This window comes from Artemia franciscana, chromosome 2 (genome assembly GCF_032884065.1).
Source record: "Artemia franciscana chromosome 2, ASM3288406v1, whole genome shotgun sequence".
Classification (NCBI taxonomy): Eukaryota; Metazoa; Arthropoda; class Branchiopoda; order Anostraca; family Artemiidae; genus Artemia; species Artemia franciscana.
In genome coordinates, this window is record NC_088864.1 from 61,107,005 (window position 1) to 61,124,746 (window position 17,742).

Consider the following 17,742-nt stretch of genomic DNA (forward strand, 5'->3'; position numbering starts at 1 on the left):
GAAAAAATCAGCAGTAAGTAATATAGTTCCAGCTTTTAGCTTATAGCAGAGCATATAAAAGTCCTTAGACTTGAAAGGAGGATGCACAAAACTTTGGTAAGCAATTTTTGTTCTGGCTCTGACGACCTCTCTACGATTGAACATTCTCACATTTATTGAGGGAGGAATATCTGCTCGCTTATTTGCAAAAATATCTGCCATTTCATTACATTTGATTTCTTCATGGCTAGGAATAGGAAGAAATACAATAGAATGTCCAGTTGAAAATAGATAGCCGATCTTTCAGCGTATCCCTTTTAGATCCTGGTCATCAGCATGACAATTTATTTGGCTAAGAAGATGGATTGAAGAAAAAGAATCTGACAGGAACGGAATGTTCCTTAAAGGGGTCTTCAGATCAATTCATGCATTTAATGCAAGTCGTACTGCATATAATTCAGCAGAAAGTACTGAACTGTGAAAGAACTGACTGTGGGGAAATCACAAAGGAAAGGAGTCCATCACCAGAGAAGACCACTCTCGAAACTGCTTTAGATAGAACTTCTAGGACGATAATAAGGAAATCATAGGGGTGGTTTATTAAATGTTTTCTTATACACAAAATGCTGATTACCATACACTTTTACTCTGGTAAAATACCGTCTCCTCGGAAGCAATGAACTTCCCTGTTGAGGGTGATCCCTGATAGTTTTCTCATTTAAGAATTGGTGTATGTTTATGAAGTCCATAGCAATACGGACTGCAGAATTTTGTAGTGGCTCCAGCGCGTTGAACATACATAAGGAAGTATTAGCAAAAAACTGGATGCCATAATCCATCTTTGCTCTGATATAAACTTTATAAAAATCAATCGCAGTTTTAGGTGATGAACCCCAATTGGAATTAGAAAGCCGTTTTAGGAGAGTCAGTTTCTGGATAATATAACTCTTGAGTGATTTGATGTGATACTGCCATCTTAATTTGGAATAAAAAACAATTCTCAAAAAATTCACTGAAGATTCGTAATTTAGGGGGATAACTATTCTAAGCAATATTTAGTACGGATGCATGTTTTTACCTAGTAGATAGGATTGCTTTGGTTTTAGAACTGGAGATAGAGAGACCTAATGCTTCTGAGAAGCAAGAGATTATGTTGACATCTTGTTAAAGATCTTGGATTAATTCAAGGACGTTTCTGCTCGACTTCCATATTACTAGGTCATCTGCATAAAGCACAAATGATGTATGGTGTAGTTGGAACTCAGATATATATAGATTAAACAGGAGACTAAGGATTGCTCCTTGGGGCAAACCTTCTCTAATAGGGTGTTCATGCCTCTGAGAATTACCAATCTGCACAGTAAATATTCTGTTGTAAAGAAAATCATTAATAAGGGCCATAAATTCAACAGGAAAGTCAAGATTCATTATTACCTCCAGTATATTATGGTAAATGACACTACCATAGGCATCAATCCAATCAAAAGGTAAGGCAATGGCTGAGTATCCTTGACTAAAGGAATTTGATATATCATGCTCTAGAAAGCAATATTGTCCTGTGAGCAGTATCCCTTTTAGAATCATGTTTGTTCAAGGGGATAGAGGTTGTTTATTTCTACAAACCACTCAACCTAGTTAAGAATCATTCGCTCCGGTATTGTACCTAGTGTTATTAGTGCTGAAATCGTTGTGTAAGATTTAATATTGCTTGACAACTGTTCAGGCTTAGTGATGAGGTTAATAATGGCTATTTTCCATGATCTTGGCATTTTATAATGGATCCATATATGATTATAAATGTGCAGAAGTGCACATTTGAATATGTCTGAAGCTTGTGTAATCTACTTTATATGGATGTCATCATGTCCAGGAGTTGACATCTGGTTGCTATCGCCAATCTTCAAAAAGGAAAGGCTTTTCAAGGGAAAGTTTATGTAAGCAGGATTTTGGCAGAACACAAAAGGGAGGAGGTCTAGGGTTCTGTCTTATGATTTCTTTTTCCTTGTCCACTATTACATTCCTTGTCCACGGTCTTAAATTGAGCAGAAATTTTGCATATTCATAATAATCTGAACACAGCTGTCTTTTGTCACTTTTGGAAAAGATGTTCCAAAATGGAGACATAGCTAGAAAATGAGGCATGATTAAAGCATTGTATAGCCAGGATCGAATCTGCTGGTTATATATATATATATATATATATATATATATATATATATATATATATATATATATATATATATATATAGATATATATTAGGTATACTGTGGTATAAGAATCGAAATGTGGTATAAGAATCGAAAGATAATCAAAAAGTTCCATCTTCCGAACATTACTGAGAAGCTGACTGATCTACACAAAAAGCTCTCAGAAACGGCGTATCGGCGTTTGTCGCCTCACCACGGTCTGATCCGTTTGTATGATTAATGTCTATTGTTGACTCTCGTTTTTTTGTTATTTGTTTTTTTTATTTGTTATTTGTTTTCCGTTTTTCTTCAAGTTTTTACTCCACTATTTATCTTTTTGATGTATGTGGGTTAGAAATAAATATTATTATACTTTATTAAGGCTGTACTGTCAATAATTGGCTAGCAGTTTCATACTAAATTTTAAACTAAGACTTTTTTTTAATAAGGTTGTAAGCTTATTCATTTGAGAAGGTAAAGGTATGAGATTTTTATGAACAATAACCCTTTAAAAACTAATTTTCATGGACAACAAAATACACAAAACCCTGGCAGTTATTGAATGAATAATTTAAATATTCTACTGTAAAAGACAGATTGTTCAGACCCAAAATAATGAAATAAATAAAAAGAACTAATTTTTAAGCCAAAGTTGGGTATTAAGATATGATAGCTTAAGAGGTTTTAGTCATAATGAAAACCCCAATACTCCAATGAGGAAAGATATATCTCTTAGAGTTAAAAAATTATGCCCAAATATACCTCTTAAGACTTTCCCATAGAGGAAGCAACATAATTCAGTTTCACTTCAAATGTGAATTTCTTATTGGCTGTTAAAAATCTAAGGAATTGATTGATAGAAGTAACTATTAGTATCTTGACCAATTGGCAATTGGCTATTGGAAATGTGTTTGGCTATCAGAAAATTTAAATAAAGCACAAAACTTAAGAGATAAAAATAAACATGGGGTATAAAAAAGTTCCAAGAACAGGTGTTACATAAAAAAAAATAAGCAAGAAAGTATCTTTTTTGCAAACAGTATTTTATATAATTTAAATGATACAAGACAACAACAAAGTAAGAATATAAGTAGAAAAACATAAATTAATGAAATGAAAAGTATACATACAATGCTATTAAGCTCTTATTATCACCAACAACCTCTTGTAATACATCACTTTCATCCAGTATTTCCTCTAGTTTGCAAACCTGAAAAAAAAAATTTCTAATAATTTTCATGCCAATGACCAGAAGTTTTTAATGTCAATAAAAACCCATTTATAAGAGCCTTTCTTTGGGGGAAAATTTGTGCATAGATATGTGAAGCAATATATAAGACTTATGGGCATACATTACTTAAGGGAATTTAGGGTCTAGGCCTCCCCTGAAAATTCCATGTCAAGATGTATATGGTACTTCTTATTTGTCTTTTTTTACACTATTTTCATTTTCTTTAAAATTATGCCACTCCCCCCCCCCAAATAAATGATTCTATTGTTCCTAAAAGTGTTAACCAAGCAATAATAATAAGTTATATATGCATAGAATGCCCAAAAGAAACCAAACTATTTTGTACAAAGTTATTTATTAATTTGTTACCAAAAAACATTTCCAAGTACTCTCTACTGGAATACACTATTTACAATATTTTATTTAACTGTTCAAAACATTTCTTCCTCTTTTGTGATTTCTGACTGCAAACACTTTCCCTGCATACCTCTTTTCATTCAGGATATGAAAAGAAGTCACGGGGGCAAGATCACGTGAACAGGGTGGATGGAACAAAGGGGTCAGACCATTTGTGGTCAAAAACTGGTGCACCAAAAAGGAGTATTGTTGTGACACAAAAACTAGTCCCCCAATTGCCACAAATAAGGCCTTTTTTACTGCAAACTGTTGTGTAATCTTTATGAAAATTCCAGTTAAAATTCTTGGTTTAATGGCCTGACCTTATGAAACCAATTCTGAATGGATGAATTCCACTCACATACACAAAAAATGATTTGTTTTAATGTTTGACTTTTATAGGACAAAGCAAATTTGGAGCTTTTCTTTGACTTATTTATTGCTAACCCTCAGGATTGTATACAAAGCCCAACAGTTCACCAACCACAATGACCATGGAAAAAAGTTTGGGTTATTTTGGAACTTGGCATTCAATGCAAAAAACCATTCCACATGGCTTTGTTTTTGCCATGCAGCCAGTATTTGAGGAACAAATTTTGCTGCTATCCTTCTCATCTCTGAATTTTCAGTCACAATTCTCTGAACTGAACTCCAAATCACTCCCAATTTTTCTGCACGTTCATCAATGGTTGGTTATGGATCTTCTAAGACAATTTCATAATTTTTCTTTTCCATTTTCGTCAATTCAGGCTGTCAAAGAATATCCAGAGCAAGTTTGATTACCAATTGGTGTTTCAACAATTTCAAAGCAGGATAACCCTGCTTTTATTTTCAAAGGGGATCCAATATTAAGAGTTGACACGCTACACCTTCTTTGAGTTCATTTCTTGTCATGTTTTTTTCCACTTTCTTTACATTCCTTTCATTTTCATATGATCTATCATTGAGATAATTCTTTTAAAAGCCCCTTCTCACTATTAAACATAAAGCTTTTTCACTAATATTCCTAGCTGCAGTCCTAATCTTCCTCCCTAAGACACCATTAGCAACTTCAGAAATTGTTTTCTGAAAATAATTCCATCTATCTTCCTCATTGTCAAATTTTAAACTCTCCAGTTTAGTATTCAACTGTTCCTGAAAAGTTTCTCTCAAATTCTCATCCTGGAGTTTACTAACATCATAACTTCCCAGGAGGTAGATACTCTTCTGAAATTTAGACTTTAAATTAACCCTAGACACTACCAGATGGTGATCTTTATTTTGAACAACAAAATAACATAATCAATTAGGTTTTCTTTCTTACCGTCACATGAATACCATGTTAACTGATGGGCCAATTTATAGCCAAACACTGTATTGGTAACAACTAGATTGTCAAACCTACAAAATTGCAACAGTCTGTAGCCATTGCTGTTTTCTTTTCCTACACCAAATTTATCTAGGCTAGGATATCATCTATCCCTATTTCTACTGACCTGGGCATTAAAATCTAATAAAAACACCATATTGCTACCTTGGATCCTGTCAATTTGCTTTTGTAACTGTAACTAAGACTCATCTGAATCACTAGTATCTCTGTCAGTCAGCTCTAATGGGGGCATATACTACTATAACTGATACCCTGAGCTTTTTAATCATAAAATGCATGATTAGTATTCACATTATTGATACCTTCCCAGCCTATAGAAGACTAAGCAGCTTCCTTATTCATCTTGAGCCCTACTCCCTGTCTTTGTACCCTATCCTGCCTGCCTGTGTACACAAATACTACATCACTTAATGTCATACTTTCTATTCCTGGAATATGAGTTTCTGAAACTGCTAATAAGTCCAGTTTGAACTGTATCAATTTGTAAGTCAAAATGTCGATATGATAGTTATTTTTAATGTCAAAACATTCCAAGTTCCAATTTTCATGTTCTTTAAATCATTGAAGTCATTTTGACCTCAGGGAAACCAATGGACAGGGACTAATACATCTTCTCAAGTCTATAACAAAATGTTTAAGCTGGCTTAGAATCAGACAGCAAGAAGTCCCTGGGACTTCAAGTATAAAGGGAGACTTTCCACAACGCTGGGCCTATTCTATGTCACAACAGTGTTTTCAGCACTTGTTGATGCTCTTCTATCAACAAGAGTTGGAATCCTGCATGGGCAGTCTCTAACCTATTAACTTAAAATATGAAATAAGGAGGTGTGAAGTGGAGGCCATAGATAAAATTGCCAAGGATCTGGAAGATGCAGCTACACTGTATATCAATAAAATATTGTACTGGTATGTTAATAAATTGAGAGAGAGTAGTCAATCTTGACCTGTCCCAGTTAAAGATCAGAACAGGGCCACAATCAAACACTTTGTGGTAACAAACTGTAGTAAGGAGCGACCCGGCTCAATAGTAACCAAAACTCTAAATAATGGAATTTTGATGCTAAAATATATATCAAAAGAATCGGATTTTCATGCTGATTTTAAATATATAAGTTTCATCAAATTTGGCCTTTGTCATCAAAAGTTATGAGCCTGAGAAAATTTGTCTTATTTTAGGAAATAGGGAAAAACACCCCCTAAAAGTCACAGAATCTTAACGAAAATCACACCATAGCATTCTGCGTATCAGCAAATTTTTCAAGCTCCCTATAGCAAAATTTTCAAGCTCCTATCTACAAAAATGTGGAATTTCGTATTTTTGCCAGAAGACAAATCATGGGTGTGTGTTTATTTGTTTTTTTGTTTTTTTTTTCCCAGGGGTCATCATATCGACCAAGTGGTCCTAGAATGTTGCAAGAGGGCTCATTCTAACGGAAATGAAAAGTTCTAGTGCCTTTTTTAAGTGACCAAAAAATTGGAGGGCACCTAGGCCCCCTCCCATGCTCATTTTTCTCCAAAGCCAACAAATCAAAATTTTGAGATAGCCATTTTGTTCTGCATAGTCAAAAACCATAATAACTATGTCTTTGGGAATGACTTACTCCCCCACAGTCCCTGGGGGAGGGGCTGTAAGTTACAAACTTCGACCAGTGTTTACATATAATAATGGTTATTGGGAAGTGTACAGTCGTTTTCAGGGGATTTTTTTTTTGGTTTTGGGGGTGGGGTTGAGGGGGGGAGGCTATGTAGGAGGAGCTTTCCTTGGAGAAATATGTCATAGGGGAAGAAAAATTCAATGAAAAGGGCGCAGGATTTTCTAAAATTACTATAAAAAAACAATGAAAAAATAAACATGGAAAAGTTTTTTCAATTGAAAGTAAGGAGTAGCATTGAAACTTAAAACGAACAGAGATTATTATGCAAATGAGGGGTTCTAAAAATACTTTAGCATAAAGAGCGAGGTATTTAGGAGGAGATAAATACCTTGCTCTTTATGCTATAGTATTTTTAGTAATTTCAACTATTTATTCTATGGCCTTTCTGATTCAAGGGTCATTCTTAAAGAATCGGCACAAAACTTACGATTTAGTGTAAAGAGCGAGGTATTAACGAGGGTACAAACCCCCTCATATACATAATAAAAATTTAAGAATATAAAAGTTTGTTATGTAAGTTAATTCTTAAGTTACGTATATTTTTTACTAATAAAAAAATTCGTTAAAAATTAAAATTTATAGTTGCCTTTTTGTGTAACCGAAAAATTGCATGGCAACTAGGCCTCTTTCCCCATCCCTTATTTCTCAAAATCATCTGATCAGAACTAAGAGAAAGCCATTTAGCCAAAAAAGAAATTAAAATGTAAATTTCATTTTAATAATTTATGTGTGGAGAGCCAAAATCAAACATGCATTAATTCAAAAACGTTCAGAAATTACATAAAAAAACTAGTTTTTCTAACTGAAAGTAAGGAGCAACATTAAAACTTAAACGAACAGAAATTACTCCGTATATGAAATGGGTTTTCCCCTCTGCAATCCTTCACTTTTTATGCTAAAGTTTGACTCTTTACCACAATTCTGCTTTTTAAAAAAATTATAAGCTTTAGCATAAAGAGCGAGGGATTGCAGAGGGGACAACCCATTTCATATACAGAGTAATTTCTGTTCGTTTTAATGTCACTCCTTACTTTCAGTTAGAAAAACTAGTTTTTCTCATCTAATTAGTGATAAGGACAGAGTTAAAGAGAGATGGGCAGAACATTCTGAGAATGTGCTATACTGAGATAGAGTTGTAGGTAAAGACATACAAGAAAATGAGAAAGTTTATGGTACCTTAGATGTGAAGGAAGATTTGTTTTGTGAGGAAAAATTAGCAACAGTACTAAAAGGATAAAAAAATAATAAACCTACAGGTGCTGATAGTGCGGAAAATAAGTTTCTTAAATATAGCAGTCATGAGGTTAGAATTAAGTTACTGAAGATTATGAATATAATTTTTGAGAAAGAGAAAGTACCTAACAATTTCAGTAGAACTTTAATTAAAACACTATATAAACAAGAGCTAAGAGCTCATATGGCACTTTTGATGAGGCCAGAAGAGCCAAGAGCTCATATGACATGAGCTCTAGCAAAATACTAAGAATCAATAGATTGGTTTAAAGAGAAAATCAGAGGTTTAATGCTGGTGCGGATTTAAAATAAGAGCTCTGAGTCACAAGGTCCTTCTAAATATCAAAATTCATGAAGATCCATTCACCCACTTGTAAGTTAAAAATACCTAATTTTTTCTAATTTTTCCTCTTCCTTCAGCCCCCCAGATGGTCAAATTGGGGAAAACGACTTTATCAAGTCAATTTGTGCAGCTCCCTAGCATGCCTACCAATTTTCATTGTCCTAGCACATCCAGAAGCACCAAACTCGCGAAAAGCACTGAACTCCACCCCCAAAATCCGCCAAAGAGAGTAGATCCAGTCCAGTTATGTCAATCACATATCTACAACATTTGCTTTTTCTACCCACCAAGTTTCATCCCACTCCACTCTAATGGTTTCCAAGATTTCTGGTTTTCCCCTCCAACTCCCCCCAATGTCAACAGATCTGGTTGGGACTTGAAATAAGAGCTTTGAGGCAAGGGTTCCTTTTAAATATCAAATTTCATTAAGATCCACTCACCCATTCAAAATTAAAAAATACCTCAATTTTTCTAATTTTTTCAAATTAACACCCCCCAGCCCCCAAAAGAGAACAGATCCGTTCCAACTATGTCAATCACATATCTATAACTTGTGATTATTCTTCCCATCAAGTTTCATTTTGATCTCTCCACCCTAAGCATTTCCCAAGATTTCCAATTTCCAAGATTTCTGTTTCCCCCCTCCAGCCCCCTATGTCCCTGGATCTGAATTGAAAACAGAGCATCTGAGACATCATTTTTCTAATTTTTCCTAATTTTCCATGCCCCCCCAACTCCCCCAAAGAGAGCAGATCCGGTCTGGTTATGTCAGTCATGTATCTTAGACTTGAGCTTATTCTTCCCACCAAGTTTCATCCTGATCTCTCCACTCTAAGCCATTTCCAAGATTTCTGACCCCCCCCTAACTTCCCCCACACTGGACCCGGTCGGGATTTAAAATAAGGATCTGAGTTATGAGGTCCTTCTAAATATGAAATTTCATTACAATCTGATCACTCCTTTGTAACTTAAATTTTTCTAGTTTTTCAGAATTAACCCTCCCCCCAACTCCCCCAAAGAGAGAGGATCTGTTCCAGTTATATCAATCATGTATCCAGGACTTGTGCTTATTTTTCCCACCCAGTTTCATCCTGATCCCTCCACTCTAAGCATTTTCCGAGATTTTAGGTTCGCCCTCCAACCCCCCCCCCTACATCACCAAATCCAGTCAGGATTTCAAATAAGAGTTCTGAGACACAATATCCTTCCAAATATAAAATTTCAATAAGATCCAATCAAGTAAAAAATACCTCATTTTTTCTAATTTTTCCAAACTAACCATCCCCCCCCCCCAGATGGTCAAATCAGGGAAACAACAATTTCTAATTTCATCTGGTCTGGTCCCTGATACGCCTGCCAAATTTCATTGCCCTAACTTATCTGGAAGTGACAAAATTTACAATTGCTATATGTCACTTGGTAGATACCAAGTGCCATAAAAAGGTGATGAGATTCAGTGTGGTAATCATTGAGGTCTCTTTAGGTAGCAAATTACTTAGTAATAAGATAAATTTTAGACTGATAGATGCTGCAAAAAAAGTTTTAAGAGAAGAACAGGGTGATTTTAGAAAAGGTGGAGGATGTGTTGACCAAATTTTCACTCTTAGGTTAGCAATTGAGAAGTATCTGAGTTATCAAACATCTTTAGTTGTCAGTTTTATAGATTAGGAACAAGCATTTAATTCTGTTTATAGAAGAGCTTTAGTAAAGGTTTTATCGTTGTATGGTATCCCCCCTTTATATGGATCATTCTGATGGATTTGTCTTAAGAAGCACAGGAAAGGCAATGGAAGACCATGGAATCAAATGGGGAGGAAAAAACCTCATGGACTTAGATTATGCTAATGATTTAAGTGTCCTAGATCAAAATCTGAGCAAAATCAACCAACTTTTAGAAGTTTTGCATGTTTATGGTGCTGGAATAGGTTTGAAAATAAATATTAAGAAGACTAAGTCACTAAGGCAAGGAAAAAGTAAAGATGAAAAGGTGACATTGGGTAACAAAATTATTGATCAGATGGACAGCTTCACTTACCTTGGTAGCATTATTAGTAAAGAGGGTGGGAGCAGCAAAGATTTTAGAAGTAGAATAGCCAAGGCTTAGGGTGTTTTTTCACAGTTCAGAAAAAAACTGTAAGAATAGGAAGATGAGTCTCAAAACTAAGATTAGAATATTAGAAGCTACACTGATGACAGTGGTCAAATATGGCTTGGAAGCATGTTAGCTCTGAAAAGCAGATGAAGATTTGCTAGATGTTTTCCAGAGAAATTGCCTACAAATCATTATGGGTATCTGGCTGACTGATCATATTTCAAACAGTAGGCTGTACAAAAAGTGTGGTTCCAATCCTGCTTTCTAGGGCAATAATGAGGGAAAGGTTGACATGGCTAGGGCACATTTTGTAGATGAAGGATGGCAGATAGCCAAAGATTGTCCTTTTTGGTCAATCAAGGGCTAAATGGAAAACAGGTCATCTGTGGTTGGGTGGAAGGATGTCATAAACAGATTTAAAACAAATGGGAGCTCCCAGGGAGGGTGTACAGGGGAAGGCTTTGTATAGACTAGGATGCAGGAGGAGTATATGTAGCTGTGTTGGCCTCAGGCAGTTTGTTGCTGTGATGAGTTGTTAGTAGTAGTAGTGCGGAAAGTTTATCCTCCACAACATCAGTTTGGTTTCTTTTGGGCACTACTGGACTGTAATGCACTGAATTGTAAAGCATGTGTGAATTACTGAATTCACACATGAAATGACACAAAATTCTAAATTGCAGTCTGTGAAAGCCCTTTGTCTAGCACTGCCAATTTTTTAATTATGTCTAGAGTACTAAAATAGTGCACACTTACCATTCTTTTACTATGGTGGCAAAACAAAAAGCAAAAGTCTTAGATGTATAACATATGTTGTACAACATGCTTGGATAGTTTTTTTGAGTGGAAAATTTAGGAAAAAGATACAATACAACAGCACATAATTGTCCTATATTAAGGTAACTTTAGATCAAAATCTAGAAAAAAAAAGGTAGGAAAGTGTCAAATTATAGAAACTAGTTTTCTAAATAATAGAAACTCTCAATTGTTTAGTTAAATTTCAATAGTAAGTTAGTTTTAGGGACTTGAAAAGTACTTCACATAAATTTCAACAGCTTTAAGTTAGAACTTTCCACAAAAAAAAAAATTTCAGTAATTTGTATACCATTTCGAAACTAATTTTCTAAAAAAAATTTCAGTAATTTGTTTACCATTTCTAAACTTTGACCTTATGTTATATCTTTTTTCAGTGTTGTAGTAAATTAAGACAATTTATCTAATCTAGGTAGGCCTAGTAATTCTGTTTTTCTTTGTTTCATATGTCAAAAAAACAAAACATGGTACTTTTTTATTCTAAGTGGGTTTAATATCTAGATGGATACAATCTTCTTTTTTCTCCTGCCCCTCCCATATTGGCACCTAAATAAGTTGTAATAAGCCAGGAATAAAACAGAGAAAAAATTGGTAATGTTTACAGTAACAGACTGTTAAGATAGCTAAAAAACCAACTTACCTGCATAGTCAGAATTTATATTTAACATTCATTTCTGCTGAAAATGAAATTTTTATAGCCTATAGGCTAGAATATAAATCTGAATAATTCCTCAAATATAGACATTGCCTGAAAAAACAACAATAAAAGGCTACTTATAGCAAAAATAATTGAAATTGAACAAAAAATCATTGTAAACTTGGGATCTAAGGAGGGGATGTAAAGATCCCCCTGTGTACATCTTTAGTGATTTCTAGTCATTGGTTAAGGCCAAGGACTTAGTTTATAATATTAAATAGAGATTGCCTAGTTTGGAAAGAAAATCATTAGACATGTGTATATAGACTAGGTATAAACTTAGGGTAAAATTCTAGTTAATTGACTTCTTGCTATCTCAGAAAGGGTTTAGGTTAGGAAAATGAAACTTTCAGGGATGAATCTACAGACTAAAGTATGTCCTGGGAAGATATTTTGAAGCAACTACCTCTACTCCTTCTCTCTCTAGAGGGCCCTGACCTTTGATGACCTTTAAATATATGTATGTTATAAAAGTGAAACCTTGCAAAATAGATCTTCTGCTTGAATGAAGTACAATAAAATTGTTTTCAGCTCTATAACTTTGCTCAATTCCATTTTTTAAGGTTTTAAAGATATGCAAATATATTTCACAAATTTTGAAAAAAAACATTGATATGGCTCAAAATTCTACTCAAATAACAGGAACTGTATTTCAAAAAATAAAGGCAGAGAATAAACAACTAGTAACTGAAAATTAAGGCAAAATATTGTTTTGTCAAAATTTCAATAGGTATAGACCTACCTGTCATGTAGGCAAATTTCAGGGCCCTCTAGAGGGAGAAGGAATGGAGGTGGGTACTTCAAAATACCTTCCTGGGACATACTTTAGCCTGTAGACCCATCCCTGAAAGTTTCATTTTCCTAACCTAAACCCTTTTCGAGATAGCAAGAAGTCAATTAACTAGAATTTTACCGATCAATTTACCCAAATTCGTCACCTAACTCAATATATGCTAAGTCTATCCTATGAAATTCATCTGGAAATCAAAGTGGCCTAGAAAACAAAATTACTAAGAAAATTGATTGATAAAGCCATTATTGTAAATTTAACCTCTTTTTTTAGAAGTTCATCTATTTTGGAGGAAGCAGACTGCAACAGTATAGAATTAAAAACAGCCATTGGACTAGTGATTCTTTTGTTTTTAAGCTTATTATTCTTCTTCTTTCATAAAAGTATGCTTCGTAATTATTTGTAAATGAAATAACTAAAGGGTCATTCGAACTCCTTTTTCCATTAAATTAAACAAAACAAAAATTTTGGCTGAAAAGAATGAGTAGCATCAAAACTACTCAGTTCCTCACTCGTTACACTAAAGTTTTTAGTACTTTAAAAAAACTCCTTGTTGAATTAATTGGTCCTTGTGTTACAGAAGCTGTTCTTAACGATTTAAAACAAAGGGGAACGCCTCCCTCTAAGGTGTCAAGTTAAATAAGAATTAATTAATACACACCTGATAAAGGGGAATGTTTCAGCCTCTTGTTGGCATTCTTCTCGCCTCCCTTGGGATACAAAAACAAGGTTCAAATGTATCAAAAGTAAATAAGAAAGTCTTCAATTTAAATTCTGGTAAAGAAAATATCTGGTTAAGCAGTAGAGCCTTTAAAACTAACTGTTTTCACTTAAAAAAAAATTGTTGTAAACTAGATGTTCACTTCTCTATTTCAATCCTAAAACTATGTTGAGTGGAAGATTTTATGGTTTGTTTAATAGTACAAAAATTTGATAAAAAAGGCTTCAACCGCTACAAGAGCGTGAATTTTGACTTCTCAAACTACATTTTCGGATTTTATTATCGGCTGAAATGAGAGAGAGAGAGAGAGAGAGAGAGAGAGAGAGATCGGTATATTTAAAAACTATCGTAGCATAGAGCTAAATTCAGTTTTTTCTCAAAAATCACACATTTAAACAAAAATCACACACTACAACTCAGCATTAAAAATGATGTGAAAAAAGGCACAAATGAGTTTGCGTATCGATTGGTTCGTACTTTAGGGGGTACAAATTTATTTCGTAATCAAGTTCGGCTATTGGGAGAGGCTGGTTCGGGTAGTAAAAATCGGTGGCTCTTATTGGCTAGGATGAATTTTCGAAATTGGTGAATAAGGTGTTCCAGCCGGACTTTAAGTGGAGATAAATTTAATTTAGCAAGGGCTTGATCGTAGGGTATGCCACGGTCTCGGAGTATAATCCTTGTTGCTCTTTTCTGGACGCACTCTATGTCACGTAATAGGTACGCTGTGCGGATAACAGATGGACCCCTACTTCTAAATAGCAGATAGCAGATGAGGTGCCCTACTTCTAAATAGCTTGTTATTTAATTGGAAGCTACATCATTCCCTTTTATGCCGAGTCTGCTTTTCAGCAGATGAAACAATCCAGCATTTATTATTTGATTGCCAGGCTCAGAGTGAGGAGACTATTGCTCTTAAGCGTTTCTGCTCCTTGGCTAAGATTCCAAATACTTATAAAGCTATCCAGTATTCTAACCTGCCATGGGAAATTGATCGTAAGATATTTAAGGCTGCAATTGATATTTTAAAGAAGAGAAATATTGTTTTATAATGATTAAAGCTTGAATAAGTCAATTTTTAAAAGGACGTGATTTATCTATAGTTTTTTATTGTGCAGAAGACAGCGGGAATGAGTAGGAAGGGCCGTATTGGTATCGGCAGGCCTAGTGGCCTTAAACTGCTGGGGACAGGTAGCTCAGGTGCTCGCACTTCCCACATTCAATAAAAGTGTATTATTGTTCAATATTTGCATATATTCATTGTTTGCAGAGTGGAGGAGAATAGCGCTTCCAGTAGCTAGTTTTTCTGAAGAAGAAGTCGAAGAGGTGAAAGGACTTGTTGTTAGTTCATATACCTCCCTAAAATTTTTGGACCTGGAACTGGAAGTTTAAAAGGATCGGCTTTGATATTCTGTGAATGGCTCTACAGTCATATATCAATAAAATATATATGACAGTATTTATTCAGATACAGCATACATATTTACATACATGCAACATTTTATAATATCGTAAACTCCTGCGGCATTAAATGATTGGAGACAGAAAAACAATAAAAAAAGCATGTAAACTAAAAATGATTACAGAAGTAGCAGGCAGCTATCCTCCATTGATTGCTTGTTGAAAACCACGCCAGATTAGAATTCCATGCAAAAAAAAAACAATAGGACACAATTCAATCGTAGTTCAGAAGCAGCAGCTGCATGGTGATATTAAAAGGCAAAGGAAAAATTTTGGATAAAAAAAAATAAAATAAAATTGTCCATTGATCATAGATGATATTACACTTTTTTGGAATTACTAAAACAGTGAGACTTTTTAGCCGATTAGAATAAATATTCCAGGCAGCATGAGAAGTAGTCAGGGAATTGAAATCTGATCTGACTGATCGTCTAAAAGGAACTCAAATGTTACCAGAATCACAAAGATGGCAAGTACATTGAATGAAACTGGGCATAGGGATCACTAGCTCAATTAAAAAAAAGCATTGAAATATGAATTTCCGAAAGTACTGGGCAAGCATGAGCAATTCAAAAAGAAATCGGAAAACTTGCTTTAGTTTTGAACAACAGACCTGTTCTCAAGCAAAACAATTAATTTTATATGGATTTCTAGCTCTGTCGTGACAACAATGCTAAAGGAACTATCGTCAGCAAACACATTTAGGGTGTCTTCACCTTTTGACAAATATGCACCTTTGCGGAGAAGGAAAGATTCAGGCTGATATAAACAATAAAAAACTGTTTCTTTTTTTCGCAACCATTAAGGCCTTTTGCAAATCATTTTCCATAATGCTGACATCCTTAACATAATTCTGGAAGACTTTCGGCTGATAGTACTTCTTCTTCTTCTTCTTATGTTTATGAGGTCTGTGGATCAGTATGATGTCCATTCACCTCTTAGACATTACACGAAAAACTCCACTGATGATTGAAAGCTTCTGGCAATATTCCTAGAAAAAAATCTGCCGGTTGCCAGCAAGCAACGTGTTGCTAGTAATAATGGCGTCTTTTCAGGATTGATATCATCAACCTATAAATAATAGCTTCTAATTCATGTGATAGGGAGCAATTGATGAGAGCATCAAAATTTAAGGGGATCTTTAATTGATGGCAGTAATTCCTCAGTCTCCTGGAATCATTATCTCCTGGGATGCAATCAGATAGCACATGTTGAGCGTTTTCCACCGTCTGACAACATTTTCTACATAGTGGGGTGTGGTGAATTCCCCATTTAAAAAGGTCAGCGTTAAGTAAAATTGTTCCAGTTTTTAACTTATAGTAGATCATATTAAAATTCTTAGACTTGAAAGGAGGGTACAAAAATCGCTGGTATGTAATATTTGTTCTAGCTCTAACAACATCTCTGTAATTCTTTGTTCTCAAATTTCTTACCGGAGGGATCTCAGCAGCCTTATTTGCCAAATTATCTGCCATTTCATTATATTTGATTTCTTTATGACTAGGAATGTGAAGGAATGAAATACCACATCCCATCGAGAACAGATATCCACTCTTTTGGCGTATATTTTTCAGGTCATAATCATCAGCTTGATAATTTATTTTGTTGAGAAGATGAATTGATGAAAGGGAATCTGACAGGAACAAGACATTTCTTGAAGAGGTCCCAAGCTCACTTAAAGCATCTAATGCAAGTCGAACTGCAAATAATTCAGCCGAAAGTACTGATGAATTAATTGGAAGGGGGGCAAAAATATTCAGGTTTAGATCAGGGATACAGGCAGCTGCCCAAGCTTTAGAATCTTTAACAGAACCATCAGTGTAAACGTGCATATAATTGGGAAAATGTGTATTCACATAATCTTTAAAAATTATCTGAAGAAGATATTACATAATTTAAAAAGTATAAATCACATAATTTTTAAAAAGTACTTGAAAAAGTGAATCAAAAATCGTATCATACGTAAAAAGACTCCTATATAGCCATTATCTGGTAATCTCACAGTTTTGGAGGGAAAGAGCGGATGTAACAAACAAAAAAAAAGATTTTTTATGAAAGCAGAAAGTGACATAAAAAATTAAAGAAAACAAAAATTTTTCCGCATGAATGAGGCTACCTTTTTCATAGTCATCACTCTTTACCTTATAGTTTAACACTTTGTTTCCAACACTTTAAGAACAAATGTTCAAATGCAAATTATTTATTAGCAAAAAAAATTATTGATGTTTCCCGAAGCCAAAGTCAATGCTATTGTTTTGTTTTAGAAGTAAAACAAAAACTATTGAAAATACTTACAATAATAAGCACAAAAGAATTCATACGACGGGTTGCTCTGCAATTGGCCGTTACCAGTTGGTTTTGGGGAAAAGGCTCTCGGAATCTTAACATTTTGTTACCTTTGTCACAAAAGAACAAGTGTAATTATAGTAGGATGTGTATTTTTTTAAACAGCATAATTTTCTGTTTATAAATTTATTAAAATAATCGGTAAATTGAAATTTTCAGTTATTCATTAACGATGTTTGTAACACTCATAAAAATGTTTTGTGTATCATAGAATCTTCGCTTAAAAATTTTAATGTTAAGAGAGGAGCAACCCATCTAAAATACTAAATAGTTTATGTTCGTTTCATATTTTAAAGTCACCCTTTACTTTCAATCGAAAAACTTGTATTTTTTTCGAATATTTGAGTGGATAATTCCCATTTTCCTTAATCGTCATAGCCATCTACTTCTATTCTTACGAAATGTAATGGCATGTAAACAAGAAAAGTAAAT

The 17,742-nt window shown here is 34.3% G+C and overlaps 1 protein-coding gene across 1 annotated transcript in view; it reads right to left on the reverse strand.

Annotated features, from left to right (window-relative positions):
* Nucleotides 1-13,170, reverse strand: part of LOC136043887 (serine/threonine-protein phosphatase 6 regulatory subunit 3-like) — a 67,592-nt gene extending 54,422 nt beyond the window's left edge. The window contains exons 1-2 of the mRNA XM_065728904.1: nt 13,044-13,170; nt 3,297-3,376 (exon numbers count right to left, since the gene is read on the reverse strand). Coding sequence (XP_065584976.1) covers nt 3,297-3,376; nt 13,044-13,112 — 149 coding nt within the window. The 5' untranslated portion in view covers nt 13,113-13,170. The remainder of the gene's footprint in view (nt 1-3,296; nt 3,377-13,043) is intronic.
* Nucleotides 13,171-17,742: the final 4,572 nt, after the last annotated feature.